This window comes from Micromesistius poutassou (genome assembly GCF_964030765.1).
Source record: "Micromesistius poutassou genome assembly, chromosome: 16".
Lineage (NCBI taxonomy): Eukaryota > Metazoa > Chordata > Actinopteri > Gadiformes > Gadidae > Micromesistius > Micromesistius poutassou.
In genome coordinates, this window is record NC_140286.1 from 8,326,835 (window position 1) to 8,346,940 (window position 20,106).

General features: G+C 46.1%; 2 protein-coding genes across 2 annotated transcripts in view; both read left to right on the forward strand.

Annotated features, from left to right (window-relative positions):
- The first annotated feature begins 841 nt into the window (after positions 1 to 841).
- On the forward strand, positions 842 to 15,667 carry LOC311360880 (activin receptor type-2B-like). Its single transcript, XM_084480978.1, has 11 exons — positions 842 to 1,290; positions 3,440 to 3,647; positions 4,512 to 4,627; positions 6,020 to 6,171; positions 6,462 to 6,605; positions 6,754 to 6,897; positions 7,369 to 7,517; positions 8,819 to 8,933; positions 9,312 to 9,450; positions 11,230 to 11,360; positions 12,104 to 15,667. The coding sequence occupies exons 1-11, from the start codon at positions 1,239 to 1,241 to the stop codon at positions 12,296 to 12,298; spliced, it is 1,545 nt and encodes a 514-aa protein (XP_084337104.1). The 5' UTR covers positions 842 to 1,238; the 3' UTR covers positions 12,299 to 15,667.
- Positions 15,668 to 16,412: 745 nt separating this feature from the next.
- Positions 16,413 to 20,106, forward strand: part of LOC311360414 (rho GTPase-activating protein 29-like) — a 32,405-nt gene continuing 28,711 nt past the window's right edge. The window contains exons 1-2 of the mRNA XM_084480488.1: positions 16,413 to 16,542; positions 16,941 to 17,314. Of these exons, the coding sequence (XP_084336614.1) occupies positions 17,032 to 17,314 (283 nt within the window). The 5' untranslated portion in view covers positions 16,413 to 16,542; positions 16,941 to 17,031. The remainder of the gene's footprint in view (positions 16,543 to 16,940; positions 17,315 to 20,106) is intronic.

The following is a 20,106-nucleotide window of genomic DNA, read 5'->3' on the forward strand; positions in this document are numbered from 1 at the left end:
GCCTATATTGAATTACAGGGTCAATATAGGATAGAGCTAATGAGGAAATGCTTTGTCTAGTGTTACGCTCCGCGGTAGTAGTTTAAGAGCGATTACCTGGCTAACCTTATTCCTCAGCCATTTGCTCCGCATGTGTGTGTGTGTGTGTGTGTGTGTGTGTGTGTGTGTGTGTGTGTGTGTGTGTGTGTGTGTGTGTGTGTGCGCGCGCGCCTGGTGTCACTAACTTTCCATTAGTCTAGACACGAAAGAGTTTGGAAGTAAGGCCTAATGGCGATTGATAATCCTCCACCATGGATGATATTGCCTAATGACAACGGCATTGTTCTTTGAAAGGAAATGGAACTATATATTTTATAATATAATATAATAATAAAATAATATGTATGTCATATGATATTATAATTCAATATATAAAAATTATATATATATATATATATATATATAATATTTTATCATCTTACTATAACATAAATAGTCGTATTTCTTTATTTGTCGATAGGCTTTCTCTCTCTCTCACACACACACACACACACACACACTCCACACGAACACACCATAGCAATTTGTATGAAAACAGTGGGAATTTGCAGGATCCAAGACGTGGCTTAATGCCCACTTTGACTAGTGAAAGTAGTAGTAGCAGTTCTGTTGCGCAATCAAAACGCTAGTTTCATAAGCATGCTCCTATTCCTTCAATTGAATGGAGAGAGCGAAATAAGGCGATCATTTCATGAATGCATCGTCGGTGTGGTGGTAAGGTCACTCCAGCTGCCTGAATTCCCCTCTTTGTGTTTACACATCCGGGTTTCCCTGTTTGCAGCCCATTCCCCATTTAGAAGCCATTTTGGACACAGATCAGTAACATGCATGTAAACCCCAATCGACCTCCCGACGCCGACGCAGTGGTGCTACTATTCCAACTAAACAACCTCAAGAAGCGCCGTCGGGTTTCGTCGTAGATCGTGAAAGAGACCGTCATCCGAACGTGGATGTAATTCCGATGCGAAGCGGCGCACACATCGAGGGAGTCGCTGCCCTCGTTGCGAATCGTTCGCCTCCCTCTTTTCTTGCAACATTGTTGCACCGCGGCTATTGACACGCTCTGTGGCTACCGGGAGGACCACGGAGGCCTGTGGTCGTTTTTTTTATCCGCGTAACTCATGTTTGGACCACCCGAGTTTTAATGTTCGCGACGGAAAAAAGAGAGAAAACCCCGAGTCGTATATTTAAAACATAACATGTCGTTTTCATGGCTGACTTGTTCACTTCTTCTGGGAACTTTATGTGCAGGTAAGCTTCTTTTGTTGCGGCTGAAATGGTCTCATAGCTTCGAGCCTTCTCCCGCACACCCCCCCCCACCACCACCCCGAACAAACTTCAATGTCCGCCGCTCTGTTTTTATTTCACGGATCTGTGTTTCACAATGGGGACATAGTGCGGTTGTTTTTTGTTCGTGTGTGCTCAAACTTTAACCTGGTGTTTTAATGACTAATATCCCCCGTCCTCTAACTATGTGTTAATGTTGTCCATATTCATTGTCTCTCTCCCTCGTTTATTTGTTTGCGTAACATACAGCGTGAATATGTTTCCCGAGGTGTTAGGGACGTTGCCTGACTTTTAAACTCCACACCGATCATCATGCATGGTCCCCTGGCTAACGAAACCTTAACGCTATTATCCGAACTGTTGCTTTCACCCTGTCTTTTTTAAAACGGTTGCTGTAATAGATGGCAGCAGCTGCATCAACATCTTGAAACCCTATAGCCTCTTACATCCCAGCCCTGTGTTCTTGTTTGTAGTAACGCCACGAAGTCGGCGATTTCCAAATACCATCGTGTTTAGTCATTCATAATTGATGAATTGCAAATGTAGGGCTGTACGGTGTCGTCCAGGACGAGCACGTTATCCTACATCGAGGATGGGAGTAACATAGGTCCGAGCCTGGGCTGTTTAGTAGGCCTACCTCGTGAAATAGAACATGTGGAGTGTTTTAGTTTTTTTGTTCGCGTCCCCGAAATGTAGGCTATTATGGTTTTACTTTTTATTATTGGGAGAGTTGGGGAAACCACTCGCACGCCCCCTCCATGGGAGTTGTTTGGTTATAGCTGTCATTCTGGTGGTCTTTCTGTAAAAATTCATTCAACCCGTGTACTGCGAGCTTAAAATAAATCACAATAAATGGCTTTATGGTGTATGGATCAGAAGCAGAATGTATAACGAGCTGCCCATACACAGCCTATGTTGTGGTATAAGCCTCGGTAAAGTGACAGGGGGGAGGGGTGTCGGGAATGATCTAGCACTAGTAAAAGTCCCCCCGGATCATGTGACCAGGGGATATCAGAAACGCCATCTCGGGCTCAATGGAGCGCGAGACATCAGCGGAGCGCGTTTCCCCCTCTTCTTTAGTGCGGGTTAAGGAAGAGCGCTTCTCTGATAATCCGCCCGGAAGAGATGCTTGTCTTTTCACGCACCTTCTCGCAAACGTATGGAGGACGGCGTCGCGCCGTGAAAACTCACGTCGGTGTTGTGCGTGTACCACGTGCGCGCGCACTCAGGCGTATGTGTGCGTAATGGTTGAGGGGGTAGGGGGGTGGGGGGCTTGAAAGGGGCAAACGTGGGGGATGGGCAACCTCCTATATACATGGATTTAAAGAGACAGAAACTGTTTTTTTCCCCCCGTGAACAAAGATTAAGAGTGAATGTCCAAGAGGACCACGGCGAAGGTCAGCCACAGCCTTTTGTCCTTTTGGTTTTCCGTCAAGCCAGTAATTGCATGGTAATTGCTCGGACACCTGAATGATGGCACAGGATAAAATAAAATCAGCGAATACTACTATAGCACGGGCCACATGGTTGGGAGAGGGACACACTCTATTAGGCTACACATCGCAACTCTGGCGTTGCCAATTCAGCAGAGTGAAACAACGCATCAACATAATTCACCGAATTACACAATGCTCCCTCTTCCCCGTGTTTCCCACTCTGGGGGGCCGCTGTATTCTCATAACTCCTGACACTAGTGCTGGGCTTCCAGGCCACCATTGTCCTCCTATAGCTAATTAAATAGCTTATTCTTTTCTCTGTCTGTCTCTTCATTAAGTTGTTACGCTCAAACGACGAGATTACACCCTCTGGCGCCATGCGAGAACAAATGTGTTGGCCCGAAGGAATCTTTTTTTTTGACAGAGTCCCACAAATTGGCTCGATGCCAAGATGATGATGGACGCCACGCTTGGGAGACATTTATTTTCCCAAAGTGTCCGGGCTCAGCCTATGGCACCATATGTCCACCGGTCCACATAAACACACATGACCACACAACAGGGTTTGATTAATTAAACACGTGTGTGCTGATCTCTTCCTCTCTCTCGCTTCTCCTCTTTCTCTCTCTCGCTCTCTTTCTCTTGCTCTCCTCTTTCTCTTGCTCTCTCTCTCTCAGGTTACAGCTTGGGCGAGGCGGAGACCCGCGAGTGTGTGTACTACAACGACAACTGGCGCACAGAGCGCACCAACCAGAGTGGCTTTGAGCGGTGCGAGGGGGAGAAGGACAAGCGGCTGCACTGCTACGCGTCCTGGCTCAACTCCTCGGGCACCATCAAGCTGGTGAAGAAGGGCTGCTGGCTGGACGACTTCAACTGCTATGACAGGTCGGGGCTCACCATGGTTTTGGCTGGGGTCAGGGGGTTGAGGCCCCATACACTTAAAAGAAAGTCAAATATATGCGGTTAAATAAGGGGGACTCATATCTGTGAAATAGGGCTTATTGCATCCTGCCCGTTTGAAATTACACTGGCTGAACTCTTGCCATAACCATTAAAAGCAAACTCACAACCTGCAAATCACTTACCTTAGACTAAAATGGTTATTTCATCTGCACGAAAATAGATGGCTTAAAATGTCCATTCGCTAAATTCCAGCACCCTCAAGAACTGACATGACAAACTCCTCTATACTTAAAAGGCTTTGTGTAACTTTGAAGAGGACAACTGTTGAAAGCAATCTAAAAAGGACAAAAGAAAGGGGGAAAAATGCCTAATGCATATGTACGGTACACACTGTGGTAACGCACCGCAGAGAGCTGCCCCCCACCTCTTCCAGGCCTGTCACATGAGATGAAGGGTTGTATTCTCCTTGTAGGAACAGAAAGTGTTGAAGTGTCACAGAGAAAGGCGGCCAATTGCGGAATGGGCTGTTGGGTCACTGGAATGGTAGCATGCTTTATGAATAAAATCCATTCCCATTTCTGGCACTTAACTCCTGGGTCAGGTCAGAACCTGGTGTCGCCAGCTCGCGTCGTCCTTTTTTTAAGAAAAGACCGAATTTAAGTCTTCGGAGAGGTGACGTGCAAAAGCGGGAGTTGATTGTTTTCCTTTTTCTCGCTGCTCTTTTTCTAATGAGCCAGTATCACACACGCTCTCGTGTTCCAGCGCTGTTGAAGAAAGTGTTTGTCTGTGAGCGCAGTAATGGAGCCGTCTCTCTCTCTCTCTTTTCCCCTACCCCACCCCCCACAGGCAAGAGTGTGTTTCCACGGAGGAGAACCCCCAGGTCTTCTTCTGCTGCTGCGAGGGCAACTACTGTAATGAGAGGTTCACCCACATCCCTGACATGATTAGCGGCGGCAGAGGAGGTGAGCTGCAAACAGAAAAATGAAAAAAGGAAATGTCACCCAAAGTGCAAAATATAGATTCCACTGTTCTTTTAATTGGTAGTAGAGGAACTGGAAGCGAGAGATGTTGGCATTTTGCACTGATCCCACAACGGTTTATCACTTTGCCAATTACCACGGCAACCCATTTTGTAATGGGGGGGGGGGACAAAACAAACCCCCTGCACGGAGCTTCCTGTCGATGTCGCGTAACTTCAAATTAGTGTTCAGGTGCCGCTTCAGATCAAACCGCCCACCCCCCCTGAATTCTGGATAAGCGGCTCTGGCAATTTGGTGTGTCAGGGTCTAGTATAACATTTCCCTGCTTGTATCAGTTCCATATGCGGTGGTGGTGGTGGTGGGGAGGAGGAAGGGAGCGTGGGATGGGCAATCTCCCAAAGCCATGACACTGAAGAATCTCAAGGCAAGATGCGCCCGGCAATACTTCCTGCAGTGATTGATTCCTGGTAGTCTTGTTTGAAAACCATTAAAGCCTTTTGATGTCGTCTGGCGTTGGCAAAAAGTCAAATGAGACGGCCCCCTCCCCGGGGTGTCGGGGAAACCCGGAGAACAGAGAGCGCTGCTTAACGTTTACGCATAAGGGGGAACCAACGAGCAGACAGCTGCCACGGAGTGTTACCAACACAGCAGCTCGTAATTGCGATGAGGGTAACGAGATGTGACACACTTGGACAAATGCACATCCATGAGGCAATACGTGGCGGAAATGGAGCATTTTGACAAATTGTTTATTTATTTTTTTCTTCCGTCAGCAGGAATAAGGCTCCTCAAACCACTTTGCATTTTACTTCATTGTGTCGAGTAATGAAGTCAGAAGCCGTGCCTCTGACCCAGTCGCGAGTGTTGCAGGCCGCTGGTGCGCGAGCCTGTTCCTGTCACCGTGGTGACAGTTTGAATCCGCGAGTCAGGATTTAGTTGTCAGACCGCTTTCAATTATAAATAATGGCCTGGCATTAACGAGTCCATTTGGGTTTTTTATGCCCTGAGCAAGGCGCTGATGGGATTTGTGTGCGCTTCACTTATAAAACCCAACTATTCTTAATGCTAGTGTTTAAACCAGACCATCAACTCCAATTACAAATCTGTTTATTTGGTATCCGACCCCGCTTATTTGTTTTGAAGAGCGAGCTCGACCTTTCTCCGTTCTGGGCCTCACCCCGTTCTGTTGAAACTCGCTCCTTTTTTTCCCTTCTTTCTATTACCAAACAAACCTTCCTGTCTGAACGATCTCCCCGGGTGTCAATATGTCGACACTCTCCGGTAACCCTTTTAACCTCTCCCTCTCTCTCCCCCTCTCCCTCTCTCTCTCCCCGCTCTCTCTCTCTCTCTCTCTCTCTCTCTCTCTCCCACCAGTGAAAATCAGGCCTCCCCCCAGGGTCCCGTCGCTGCTCAATGTTCTGGTGTACTCTCTGCTGCCGCTGTGCGTGCTCTCCCTGGCACTGGCCCTGGCCCTGTGGATGTACCGCCAGCGCAAACCGCCCTACGGACACGTGGACCTGGGGGAGGTGAGTGTCATGCCCAACCCCCCCCCTTCCCCACCATGTTTTTACTAGCTGCCATATCCGTCCTGCACTTATTCCAACCGCTGTGTGTTGTGGCTGAAGCCCAAAAGAAAAATGTTGTGTAAAAGTCTGATTTTGATTGGATCTTCTTCTTGGAAATCCTGTAGGGAGAATCTACACACAAAGGTGCTAAATATGCGATAGCTATTCAAACATGCGATTCAACGGTTCCTTTCATAGCTCAAAGGTATGGAAGATTGTTTTTTGTAAATAGTTTTCCCCCTCTTTCTTAGGACCCTGGGCCCACGCCCCCCTCTCCCATGGTGGGGCTGAAGCCCCTGCAGTTGCTGGAGATCAAAGCAAGGGGGCGCTTTGGCTGTGTCTGGAAGGCCCAGCTCATGAGCGAGTCTGTGGCGGTGAAGATCTTCCCCATTCAGGTGGGAGACCGGGGAGCTTTGGAAAGGAGCTGTTAACTTTGAAGTTAACAGCTAAAGGATGTGTCAGAGATATTTGTTGATGGAATGACGATATCATTCAGCAACTTACCCACTATTTCTGACTGTATTTCGTACTCTCTGCATGCAGGACAAGCAGTCGTGGCAGAACGAGCGGGACATCTTCCTGACGCCCGGCATGCGCCACGAGAACCTGCTGCGCTACATCGCGGCAGAGAAGCACGGCAGCAACCTGGAGACGGAGCTGTGGCTCATTATGGAGTTCCACGAACGGGTGAGCACGCGCCCGCCTCCACCGGGCCCAGAGCACCCACTAGATTACTGCTTTCTGGGTGACCTTTCTTCAGTTCAGGCTAAAATGAAAAACAACACTACTGGATGTACTGGAGGCCAACCAGGCCAATGTTATCAAGGTTATAATGACATCGCCACGTAAAGGCTGAATCGCACCAGAGACTGAAGGCTGTCTAGACTTATTATTTTGCTTTTAGGTGAACGCAACAAGAATATTATCATTTAGTTATCAGTTTTTTATAAACTTCATGGTTCCAATATTAAATCAGAGCCTCAGATCATGTCCATATTTTTATATAAGAAAAAGTTAAAATGGTTTATATTGTTTATGATTGGGTGTCTGTAGAATGCACGTAACGATTTGCTTTCAAAATACCTTCACTTCCGACACTGTCCGTGTTGCTTAGCAGATCATGAATTAAAAATGTCCACGATTGTGTGTTGTGCATAGGGCTCATTGACGGACCACCTGAAGGGCAACGTGGTGACCTGGAGCGAGTTGTGCCACATAGCGGAAACCATGGCCTGCGGCCTGGCCTACCTGCACGAGGACATCCCAAGCTACAAAGGGGAAGGACCCAAGCCCACCATAGCCCACAGGTGAGAGCTCCTGCTGCCCATTGGGTGGGGCGTTATAGAAGCCAATAGCCTGATCTCCCCAAGGATTGGAACTTGGCATAGAAAGAACAAAAATCCCTGTATTTAGAAATGAGAAGATCTCCCTTGAACTACCCAACGTACTTTAGTGTGCCCATTCGTACCTTGACGTAATGTGGCCGTAGTCCACGTGCATAAGTCGCCTTTAAGATTACAAGAGACTAGGGATGTCACGATACCAGAAATTTAGTAGTCGATACCAATACCAGTGAAATTCCAAGATTCTCGATACCCAATTCGATACCACGGTCAAAAACAAAACAATAAATCCCATGTACTTTATTTATTAAAAACATTTAAACATTACAAAAAACAGTGGCACTGGCATGTAGCCTTCAAGTAATGAATAAAAATAAACCACTATTAACATTACAAAAAAAGAACAGTGGCATGTAGCGTTCAAGTAGTAATAATAATAATAATAATAATAATAATAAAAAAATACGCGCTGAAAGCAGGCAGTCATGCAGCTATGCGGCTCGCGTTTACACTCGCGTGCATGGTGGGGTTTAAAACATAACTTCCAACCTAATATTAAGTAATATAACGCAGGTGCGCAAGGCAGCCACAGGAGATGCCAACATTGTTTTCAACCGCTCGGTACCGCGCCGTATTAATGTTTTAATACAAGTTTTGAAAAGAAAAAGTATTTGAAGCGAATAAGCAACGCTGTTTTTGATTTGTTTATTTGGTTTTGAACGAATAGTTTTGGATGCATGCATCGGCTTTGAGTTGGTTTTTTTACTTTGAAATTGCATACGCTCGCAACACACACGCGCACACGCACGCACACATTCACCGCCGCACCCACTACAACCTGCCGATCTTCAATCAAAACAACATCAAGTAAGTGATGCCGAACGCAGTCGTACCATGCGTGTTTAGAAGCGCAACATTGAACCGGGTCCCGTCTGAAACAGTCGCGCGGCGCAGCGTTCCAAACGCAAAGTACTTCCAGACACGACTCTTGCTATTCTTTTTATCAACGAGTCGAGGCGGAGCCGTCTCACTCGCTGCAGCTGCAGTTGCCGTCTTCCATTATCCCGTGTAGGTGTATATGCTGCCCACGTGACGTCCGGAGGAATTGCATATTCGGTACCTACGGTACTAAGAAAAACGAGTACCGTCACGTTTTTTGAATTTTAGTATCGACTTGGTACCGAAGTATCGGTTCTCGTGACATCCCTACAAGAGACTGAAAGCTACCCTCTGAGGATTTGTGTTTCGTACTCTCGCCCCCGCAGGGACTTCAAGAGTAAGAACGTGATGCTACGAGACGATCTGACCGCCATCATTGGAGACTTTGGTCTGGCGGTGCGGTTCGAGCCCGGCAAACCCCCAGGCGACACCCATGGCCAGGTATGACGCCCACACTACCAGCCATTTTGGCTGTATGTTTGGTGTTTGTTTACATGCACACAGGCCAGAGGATATGAGCATTTGTATTGGAAATTTGTATTGGAAATTTGCCATGATGACGAAATCCGCAATGAGTCACTTTCGGTTGCTCAGTGACTCAGTGGTAAATAGTAACATTGTAGTAATGACCGGGAAATGAACATGCAAGTACGTACTCCTTGTTTGGGCGTGTCATTTACGGTTTTCAGTTCAGTGTTTGTCCTACCTTTCTGACGAGTCCAGTGTTGTTTTTGCAGAAACTCGTAACGTATGAAAAGCAATAGTAAGTGTGTCACATTGTATACGTGTGTTCATGCCCCGCCCGTTGCTCTCCCCCAGGTGGGAACCAGGCGCTACATGGCCCCTGAGGTCCTGGAGGGGGCCATTAACTTCCAGCGGGACTCGTTCCTGAGGATAGACATGTATGCCGTGGGCCTGGTGCTCTGGGAACTGGTGTCCCGCTGCACGGAGAATGACGGTGAGTGCAGAGCGTGCCCTCACTTTGCGGGACCGCTGGACTCGATAGATCCCATCCACGCGAGAATCCATCTGGCCAGTCGAGTCATGCGCTTTCGGCCAATCAGAATCATACGAGCGACTAGTTGATCTACATGATGGAAGGCGATAGACTGATGGCTCATCCAATTACCTGCCAAGTATTTTTTGAAAGAACCTGCCCCCATCCAAACGGTTTCCAAGGAAAACTTCCTAGATGGTTGTGTAAGACACCATTTGGCACGTCCGGTTACTGCACACCCCCATGGTGACCGATATTCCCCCACACCTAACCTCTGATTTATGGGTCCCGTTGTAGACCTTTAATGAGCCACTTCCACTTTCGTCCTTTCATATTTCAATTTAGATTTTTAATCAAGTTTCAGAGGTTAAAATTAGGGCTGAACGATGAATTGCATTTGCGATAATATCGCGATATGACAAAACGAGATTTTCTAACCGCAAAGGCTGCGATTTGATTGGTCACGTGACTTGCGAGTGAGCTGAGCGGAGCAAAGCAGTGCAGGCAGGGAGGGACGCTGTGCTTTAACCTACTACACAATGGCCTCAGGCTCGTCAGAAGAGCGCACAGCTGAAAGTTTGGTACCAAAGAGGGGCGGCACATCAGTTGTGAGGAATTATTTTGGCTATAAAAAAGACGATGCAAAATGCTACTGTCCCGCATTTTGATCACAGCCTCGTCGGCCTTGAAAAAAAACCAGGGACCAGGGACGTGCACAGGAGTTTTGAGGGGCAGGTGCAGAATTGTTGACGGGGGGGGGGGGGTTGGATCACGGACGAGTGCTATTGTTGACGCGGGGGTTGGATCGCGGATGAGCGCTATTGCGGGTGTGATTATTGACGGGGGGGGGGGGTTGGATCGCGGACGAGCGCTATTGTTGACGCGGGCGTTCGATCGCGGATGAGCACTATTGCGGGCGCGATTGTTGAAGAACACTCAGAGGGCACTTTTTAATATGAGGCAAAAAGGACAGGGGCTCAAGCACCCCTAGGGCCCTATGTGTGCACGTGCCTGGTAACAACACATTGTCGGACCGTCGGGTGAAAATTAGTCGTGGCTCAACATGGAGCTAAGAGGAGACGGAATGTCTATTGGATATTTGGGCAGACGCCCACATAAAAATGCCGATGCATTTAACACATTGAGCACCAGGATGAGGGAGAAGGAGTTCGAAAATAAATCTGATATTGTTTATTATGAAACAGATAGATTTATTGCTTGTGTTCGTTGAAAAATACATGAGAAGAGGACCTTGAAAAAATAATCGCATATTAAATCGCAATCGCAATATTGAGGGGAAAAAATCGCAATTAGATTATTTTCCAAAATCGTTCAGCCCTAGTTAAAATTTGAGATTACAAGAAACTTCTTCCGCTTTTCTGGCACTTTTAAATAAAACTGTCCCATAACGTGGATGCGGGAGACTACTTCTTATTTAGTGGTTATGGTTATATGTATAATTGAAGAGGTCCAAGCATAAGGATTTATTACAATGTCCACATCAACAACAAGGTGGAACATGTCCAGTGACGCCACTCTCACGAACGTGGTCTTAACCTGCCAAATGACCTTAGACATGTCATTTAGGTGGCATTTAAGACATTCTCCAAAAAACTGGTCACAAGTTTCGAGGCTAAATGATTGTGCTGTTCCTGTGACATTTGTGTTGTCTTTTTTACTATGTCCGCTGACCATTCTGTGTGCTGACGCGCGTCCGCTCTCCTCTGGTCCCTCCAATAGGCACGGTGGGCGAGTACATGCTGCCCTTTGAGGAGGAGATCGGCCAGCATCCCTCCCTGGAGGACCTGCAGGATGTGGTCGTGCACAAGAAGATGCGCCCCGCACTCAAGGACAACTGGCTCAAACATCCTGTGAGTATCCACCCTGTCCAGAAGAATAGCTTTTAATGACCGGGATGCCACTACCCGTGTCTCCTCCTCATTGTCTTTTCCCTGCATCATTACAAAGGCCGGTGACGCAGACCCACAGTGGTTCACGTTGAGACTAGAAGGGCTGTCGGGAAGAAGTGGCCACTTTGGGAAATGTGTTCATTGTTTTGCCGTCAATCCTCTGCAAACAAAAAAGATGAATGTGTAGGACTTGACAATGCTTCTTGTTATCTTTTGGATTCTACTGGGATGAATATTTACTGTGGATTGCAACCATCCGCCCGCCTTCAAGTAACTGGTGGAGGCAGGGTGGCAGAATAGAGACGGACCCAGCTGGATCTGCCGGCTCAATTGGTGTTCCAATGGCGGTGTCCTTGTAGAAAGCACCAGTCTCTCTCAGGGTCCCCGAGCAGTGATTATCTAGAAGGCGTTCAGAGGAGATAAGGCTTAAATTGTAATATAAATATGTTTGGATTCTCTGTTGTACCTGCATGGATGAACATCCAATGTTTTTAAAGTCATGTATTGTTTGTCGATTGTCAGTTGAAGTTTACTTGCTTATTATTATAGACTTTGATTATTATTATAATCAAAGTCACACAGAGCACAATGCAGGTTAGTTTGTAGCAATAAAAATAAATAATGGTCCCTCAACTTAACTTTGTCTGTCTGTCTGTCTGTCTGTCTGTCTCTGTCTTGCTGCCCCGTGGTCCCATACCCTGCAGGGCCTGAGCCAGATGTGCGAGACCATCGAGGAGTGCTGGGACCACGACGCGGAGGCACGGCTGTCGGCCGGCTGCGTGGAGGAACGCATCGGCCAGATCTCCAGGACCGTCAGCGGCACCACCTCCGACCGGCCCGTCTCCATAGTGACGTCTCTCACCAACGAGGACCTACCTCCCAAAGAGTCCAGTACCTGAACCTCACCACGCAACCCCACAAACGCATCAGACTCGCCCTTCAGGGAGGAGGGGTTTTTAGTTTTACTTTTAGTTTTCTCTTTTGGTATTTGTTTGTCGTTTTTTGGTTTCTCCCCAAAATCCAGAACCCAAGATGGACCTCTTGTCAATACTCAAAAACCAAGAGAAAGAGAGCGAGAGTGTGAGGAAGGATGGAGGAGAACCATCACCACTTGAGCACCGCTGCTATTTTTATCTCTGTATCGGTTCCTCGTGACGTTTTTTTTTCCACATGGCCTGTGTGTTTTTCTAAGTTGATCTTAAGCAACACATCCGTCTGCTGTAGGGTTGGGAGTGGCGGCGACGAGCTCATCCGACGGGGCACTCTTAAGCTTGCACCCCCAACCGCCAATGTGTCAAAACTCTCCCTGATGTCATTACCTCATGTATTGCTTTTTGTGTGTTTTTTTGGTTCACTGGTTTGTAGTGCCTCATATTTTGGTGACGTTGGCTGGTTTTTATTTCCCCTCCCTCTCTACCAACCACCGGTCAATATGGTCTACAGCCAAAAAAAACAAGAGAAACGTGTGCTCCAAATCCTAAAAACACGCCTCAGAGGACCCTCTTTTAAACGCGTGGGGTTTCAGACTGTTAGCATTCAGACTGTTAGGACATTTCATCTTCCTCAGGGGTCGTGGCGTCTCGTTTTTATCTCAATGTGTGCGTCCTTGATTGGTGGCGTCCTTTGACTAGAAAACAAAACGACTATGAAAGAGGGATGGATGGCTATGGGAATGCGTAGGGAGTATGTGTTTTTTTCCATCCTTTTTTGGAACGGAGCAAAAAAATAAAACCAGGGGAGCTGAGCAGGTATAATTGGACGTTGGGACTTTTATTTTTGACCGATTCGTTTTTTTGTTTTTTTGAAGGGAGAACTGTCTTTTTCCCTGCAAAACTACCTCTCAGGTGTTCAGTAGGCCTACTTTGGAACATTTTCTATGATTTGAGAGCCACGCTGTCTTATCTTGCTAGAGTTCATGGACACTATTCCAGGTTTTTAGATTTTTTTTTTTCGCTTTAGAAATGCAGTTACTAGCTTGCCACGGCTTCAATGGATGCCTTATGGCGTTGCAATGATACATTCTTTTTTTTTCTTTCTTTTTTTAAAATGGATGTTCACATTTGTGTCTGTGTATCGATGATGTGACACGAGTTTTTCTATAAGTAGAAGCGTTTGTCGGGCTCCTCATCACAAGGGCCCTACTTAAAAAAGGCAACATGTCTGTTTTTTGTTTTATATTCACTTTTAGTTTTGTTCAAAGACAAAACAACAGACTCATGTTGGACAGTAGTGGGTCCCAGATACCTCAGTCACTGTACACCATGCAAGGAGAGCGCACATGCGCTCACCTGGTCTCAAATGCAATGCCATAGTTGTAACAATAACACCAGTTACCATAACATTGAATGTCTTGTTGTGCTGCTGTGACTATTCCACGATACTCAAGGATTGTCCAATTTCGTTAACGTGCGGCTTAACGTGTGGTTAACTCTCCATGGTATTACGTGAGGCGGATAGTCTTTTTATGATTAGTATTATTTTAGGTTTTTATTTTTCAATTGGGTAAGCTCTCATGCTGCTTACATCTCCAAACTGACCTCAGATATTCTGACAAGTACCTCAGGCTTTTTCTACATGTTTCTCTTGGCGTTATTGTTAATGTATTATCGTGTTTAGTAGTCAATATTTTATTGCCGGTCGGTCGGGCCTCAGGAGATTTTGTTTATTTTTTTATTTCTTTCATCCCCCCTCCTTCTCTTGAACAGAGCCAGACCAGTTGTTGTCACGATGTGATCGCTGTACAGACCCTAAAAAACGACCCTGAAGAGAGAAGATTCTTGTACATAGACCTGAATACATAAGCCGAACACTGATATATAGGTATATACATGTATCTATATATATTTATATATATTTTGTTTCTTAATACAGTATTGGGGCATTACTTTCTTTTCACGTGACTGGAAAAGGGACTTCTCTCGGATCTCTACCCTCTACTTATTTAAGAGTCATCTTCCACATGGAGTCCTGTGAAATATACAGTATATATATATTTTTTGCAATGTATTTTCTATTGAATCTTTCGAGAAAGAGGTTTCCCCCATTGTAATTATTATTATTATAATTGGAAACGGAACATCTGAATTAGAAGCTGTGCAGTTGAATGCGTTGTGTACAATTGCATCATCTCTATTGGCAAACCACCAACACCCCCCCCCTTCCCCGACAAAACAAAGCAAGCCTCATGGCTGACAGTGTTAGTGGCTACACCACGAAGGTGGATCCCCCCGCCCCCCCAATCCATCTTTTATTTTTTTGTTTAATGCCAGTTTGCGCAGTATTACCTCTTCTATTAACCTGCTGATGTGATGTTTTAAAGCTGTTGTGTGATAGTCTAGTCAGGCCAGGACTGCACACAGTTGGACCTCCCTCCCCCCCCACCCACTAGCCCGTCTGTGTATCGGTATTGGGAGAGTTGGTCTCTCCTCCGTGATTTGTCCCTAACCGTAGGCCCCGCCCACACCAACACGGGTGTGATTGACGCAACACGGAAGCAACACACCACTGGACCTGGTGACAGTGGGACATGCGGGCCCCAGCAATATTTATTGTACAGCAATAGTCATTTCATAGATCCGGACGTGAAAGAAATACTCTACTCAGCTGTGAATTTTCTCCCCCCTGAGGGGCAGGGGGGAGGCTGTGGGGGATCAATGAAAATGTATCATCCAACCTGGCACATACTCAGATTTTATATGTAAATGTATGTATAAAGTGATATCACCACACATTAGCCATGTGTAAATGGACAAACTGCTGTAGAGTTCTACCTGAGCTCGGCACGCGTCGTGCCAGGCTCAACACACACACACACACACACACACACACACACACACACACACACACACACACACACACACACACACACACACACACACACACACACACACACACACACCTCCTTATGCTGTCTCTACTACCCGGCTCCTTGTGAACACGAAACCACTTACCTCATGCGTTCGCTCATTTGCAACACTAACACGGAGACTCATCTTCAAAACAAATATGTATATAGTTACTTGACAAATGTAAAAGGATTCTTCCTTTTTCATGTTTGAATCCTGTGAAAATGATCAATTTACAGTAAATATGTTGTTCACTTCTATTGTGGTGTGAATGGATGGAGTGTTTAAATTGTGTGTCTCTGTGTGTGTGTGTCGGTTCCACTAAACCGTGTGAATGTTAACTGTGAGCTAAAACATTTAGAAATATAAACTAGAGAGTACACCCATCTTTTTGTATATTAAAATAAAGAATGATTAACTGTACCGTGAGGTTGTTCTCTTTTTCACTTGAATTCAGAATTTAGTTTAATCTCGTAGCCGAGCACATTTATTTAAATGTAGGCCCCTTTAATAATTTATGAACAGAATAGCATACAAAACAATTGTATTCTTCTAAATTGCATGTTTTTCCAAATACCAATAAAAGATGCATACGTTCGTTATAAAAATGCGATGCATATTAAACTGACTGACATAACCCTTTTCCCTACATTTACTGTGTAATCACAAGTGGTTTTGAAGCATCGTGCTTGTATCTTAAAAGAGGAATGACTCCATATGCTCACTAGGTGGCAGCGGTGGGATTAGCCGTTTGTTCGTTAAATTTTAAAACTTGAGGTAAATTTACATTTGGCATAAAAGTCTTTAATTTGGCACAACGCAGCGATATAAAAAAAAATACCCAGGCCTTTGCTCTTAAATTCGTAAAGTAATTTGCCTTCTAATAAACACGCCTTTTTACTAGAAAACAAATGGCACTAAATAGATGCAATTACGCAGCTGGAAAAACATGTCGATGATTGACACAATTATGGTTATGGGTTTTAAAACGGAATCATCACGAATGAATCACACTCGCAGATCGAAGCCATCACTTGGGGAAGCAACAGCGCGCGCCTCCTCTGGCGTGTGGGGGCGGCAGCCACTCAGGGCGCGTGTGGGGTGTCACGTGACGCACGGCCGAGAGTTGAGGCTGGGAGCCGCCAACAGAGCTTCATCTGTACTGCGACTCACTGTTCCTGGAGAGGCTACTCTCCCCCCCAAATAAATCGAAAAGCCTTGGTTGTTTTTCAAACGGATATATACAAAGCGATGTTCTTCTGAGAATTGTGTGACTATGTCACTCAACTGCCGGCCAGGTGAGTTTTGTATTTGTATGTTTTCTCTTTGCTCGAGAAAAGCGCTCGCTCAAAAGTGATTGCCAACCAGGCAGCGGACGACCCAGTGGCGGAGCAGCAGAGCGGGTTCACAGCATCCGTTTGATCGCACACCGAACCACCTCTGGCAAACCAAACGTCTATATCACTTTGATAATGTGTCAATTACAATTGGATAGACGCAGTGGTGTTCTGTAAATACATTTACAGCAGACTATTTAAACTTCCCTCTCTCTGGTGGATTACAGACGATAGGGATCGCTGAATGTCTATGAGGCTCCGCTGGGCCATTTACGTTTCAGATGTTTTAGGTGCTGTCTTGATCATTACTCACTGTCCTCCTTCCCTCACACAACCACTCCGACGCTTCTCTGTTTTAGCCATCCAGGGACCGGTGCAACGTGATCGAAGGGGCTAGCTGGCTTGGAGTGGCCCTGCCCGGGGGAGGCTGCTGCAGCCCTGGCCGCTGGAATGTTACGGAAGAGCAGTAGTGGCGGTGGAGCAGTGAAGCGGACCCAGGGGCTGCCTCGACACCTCTCCAACCAGAGCACGGGTTCTCTGTCGGCGGGCTCCACCAAGACCTGGGATATGGGTCGTGCGTCCAAGAACAACAACCCCCTGAACAGTATTGGGCTCGAGTCCCACATAGTGGGCGCCCCGGGGGTTGACCCGGACTATGTGATGCAGCTGGTAAATGATGTACGGACGTTCGCCGACGTGTTGCTCAACCTGAAGAAGGCCTTCCAATCTAAAGGTCAGTTCAAAACAAATGTAACTTTAATGTCTGGGTAATAATGGAAGATTGATACTTGTTTGTGGTGTGTGGGGGACATTTTTACTTCTGCAAAGTATACCTAATGGCTGGATGCGAAAGGTCGAAAAGCTTACTGGTTAGTTAATAATAGTGTTTCAAGGCTTTTTAATTCCAATGTGGCTCAGGATTCAAAGCTATTGTATCATCATGTTTATATCCATGTCACTCAGTGTGCGTTCTTTGAAGTTTGACTTATCGTGTCAATGCAATGTCGTGCCGTGCAATATGACAAGCATGTTTGGAAGTTGGCATAATTCTAGCATAATGGAATGCATTTCACACTACATAATCACCTGAGGATGTTAATGAATTGAATCATACTTTATATGAGAAGCCAGGCATGAACACAACTCTAAATAATCACATGTAGATGCAGACAGAAAAATTATAAATTACCCCAGCCACACACACACACACACACACACACACACACACACACACACACACACACACACACACACACACACACACGGGGGGGGGGAGTGTCTTGTTGTTCCATTCCTCTGGCTGGAGGAGTCAGGCCTCTTAGAGGGAGGAAGCCTTGGCCCCTGCCGTGCTGAGCGCTGCTCCCACACGTCACAGAAGCATTCGGGATATTCTCCTCCCTGCGCTCACCCACATCCCCTAACGTTTACTTATTTGGCAGGTGGGGATAGGAAACCCCCTCCATTCTCCCTTCCGCTCTCTCTCCCCCCTTCCTCCTAATTGACCCAAAGTACACCTGTTCAACTCTTTTCCGATCATTTCTCTTATTTCTTTCGCCTCGCTCCAATCTGCGACACTTGTTTCTGCCGGTAGTCAGGATGGAAGGGTTCGCGTAATTGTTGTAGGCTGTTTGGCCTTTGCTTGTTTGCGCAGCCCCCTATTTAAAGTTTTGAGGTCGAGGCCCGCACCAGGTGTTCCAGATCATGTCCACAGGCACAGGACGTTAAGGGAGATGTGGGTCGAGGCCAGTAACATCCTAAATAGATGTGTGCATCTAGGGAGTCGTAAATACTACTTGATCTAGCAGATTTATTTGAATTAAAGTAAGGCCTTCTTTGTATTTATTATTATACATTTATGATGCTTTTTCGAGGTCACACGATGCTTGCAATGCATGGGGTGATGGTCATGTGATTGCGTGGCTCATACATTTCATGTTGTCTCATACAATGGAAGGATCTGCCTGATTTCTATTCTGTGAGTAGTGTTTGTCAGCTGGTGTTGGTGGAGTTGGACAGTTGAATGGCAATGTCAGAGTTTGTGTTACGTGACATCTCACTTGTTTTGTGACTCTTTCCAGACTGCCTTGCATGTTTCCCACTTTACCAGCCTGTAAAGACTTCAAAAACCACAAAAAAGCAAAGAAACCGGAAATGACGAGATGTAAACTAGTATGTTAGATTGTAACGAAGTATTAATGACACTTGTAACATTTCATAGCGATTAAATGTCAATCTTGCCTCACTTAAAAGCTTTTTGTTTGGAAAGAAACAAGACATTTCATTTTATTCTTATTAATCCCAATTTTCTTTGTACAAACTAATATTATTACTCTCAAGATGCTGATTCTTTATTCGGAACCTAACATTTTTCCTGTGATTAGGTAATCTAAATGATGCTTTGTCAGTGGAGGCTATCTTGTTTTCCCAGACTGTGTGTGTGTGTGTGTGTGTGTGTGTGTGTGTGTGTGTGTGTGTGTGTGTGTGTGTGTGTGTGTGTGTGTGTGTGTGTGTGTGTGTGTGTGTGTGTGTGTGTGTGTGTGTGTGTGTGTGTGTGTGTGTGTTCACATCCGTAAGTGGACTAGATTAACATCTTGTTTGTTATGGTCTGAAGCCTAGGCATGTTCAAGAAAGAGAATCCCACACACAGACTATGTTCTGTCTTGTTATGTATTTCTTTAAAGATGGCAAATCCGAATCAACTGTAGGAGATGCAGAAATGCTTATGCTGTTTTAGAACACGACCAATTGTCAACTAACCTTTCACAAAGTTGGCTACCCTCTACAGCAAACCAAACCTCTTTAATAACATGAAAAACTAAATGGAATGTGTACACGCAAGGCTGACTTGTATTTAATTCCCACAAGCGGAAAACCTTAAAAAAGTATACATTTGCTACCACATATGCTTGAGAATATTGTATACTTAAAGGTTACTCAGTGTGGTACTTTTTGGACCAGTCTGCTGCCTTGTATCACATGGGAAGGGAACTAATGAAAAGGAAGGCAGAAGAGGGTGGGGGTCCGCTCCGCTGCATACTTGGCCATGGTGTAATGTTGTGCGATCTGCAGCGTGTGTCAACATCTCGCTCCGCAGGGAAGCCGTCCGCACAGCGGGTTTTCCATGTGGCCTAAGAAAGCTGAGAACAGCATAAACACAGCGGAGGAGGTGGGCAGGCACATGCCAGCGTCTATGTTATTTCACGGATATTTGCGCGAGGTCCAGTGTGAAAAAACAACAACGTAACATGCCCCCCCCCCCCCCCCCCCCAAAATTCCCACCCTCAAAAGTTTCACTTCGTCGGGTCCTCCTGAGTGCTGAACGCCGAACGCTAAGCGCTAGCTCAGCATGTCGTTGTTTTCCTTTTTCCTTAAGACAACCTTAAGGCACACCACAGCCGGAGGCAATGCCCAAGCAAAACATGCTTTGGTTGGGAGAGCTACAAACTGCCTCGCGAGTGGACCAGACCGACCACATTTGTTACACCCATGGAGAAACACCCACAGGCCCCTGTGGTCAGAGTCGGG

What these genes read in the sequence shown, in the direction of transcription:
- LOC311360880 (XM_084480978.1), top strand. Translation starts at nt 1,239, where the DNA reads ATGTCGTTTTCATGGCTGACTTGTTCACTTCTTCTGGGAACTTTATGT. An exon ending in GACACGTGGACCTGGGGGAG is followed by an intron (nt 6,172 to 6,461) that starts GTGAGTGTCATG and finishes CCTCTTTCTTAG; the next exon opens with GACCCTGGGCCCACGCCCCC. An exon ending in CAGGCGACACCCATGGCCAG is followed by an intron (nt 8,934 to 9,311) that starts GTATGACGCCCA and finishes GCTCTCCCCCAG; the next exon opens with GTGGGAACCAGGCGCTACAT.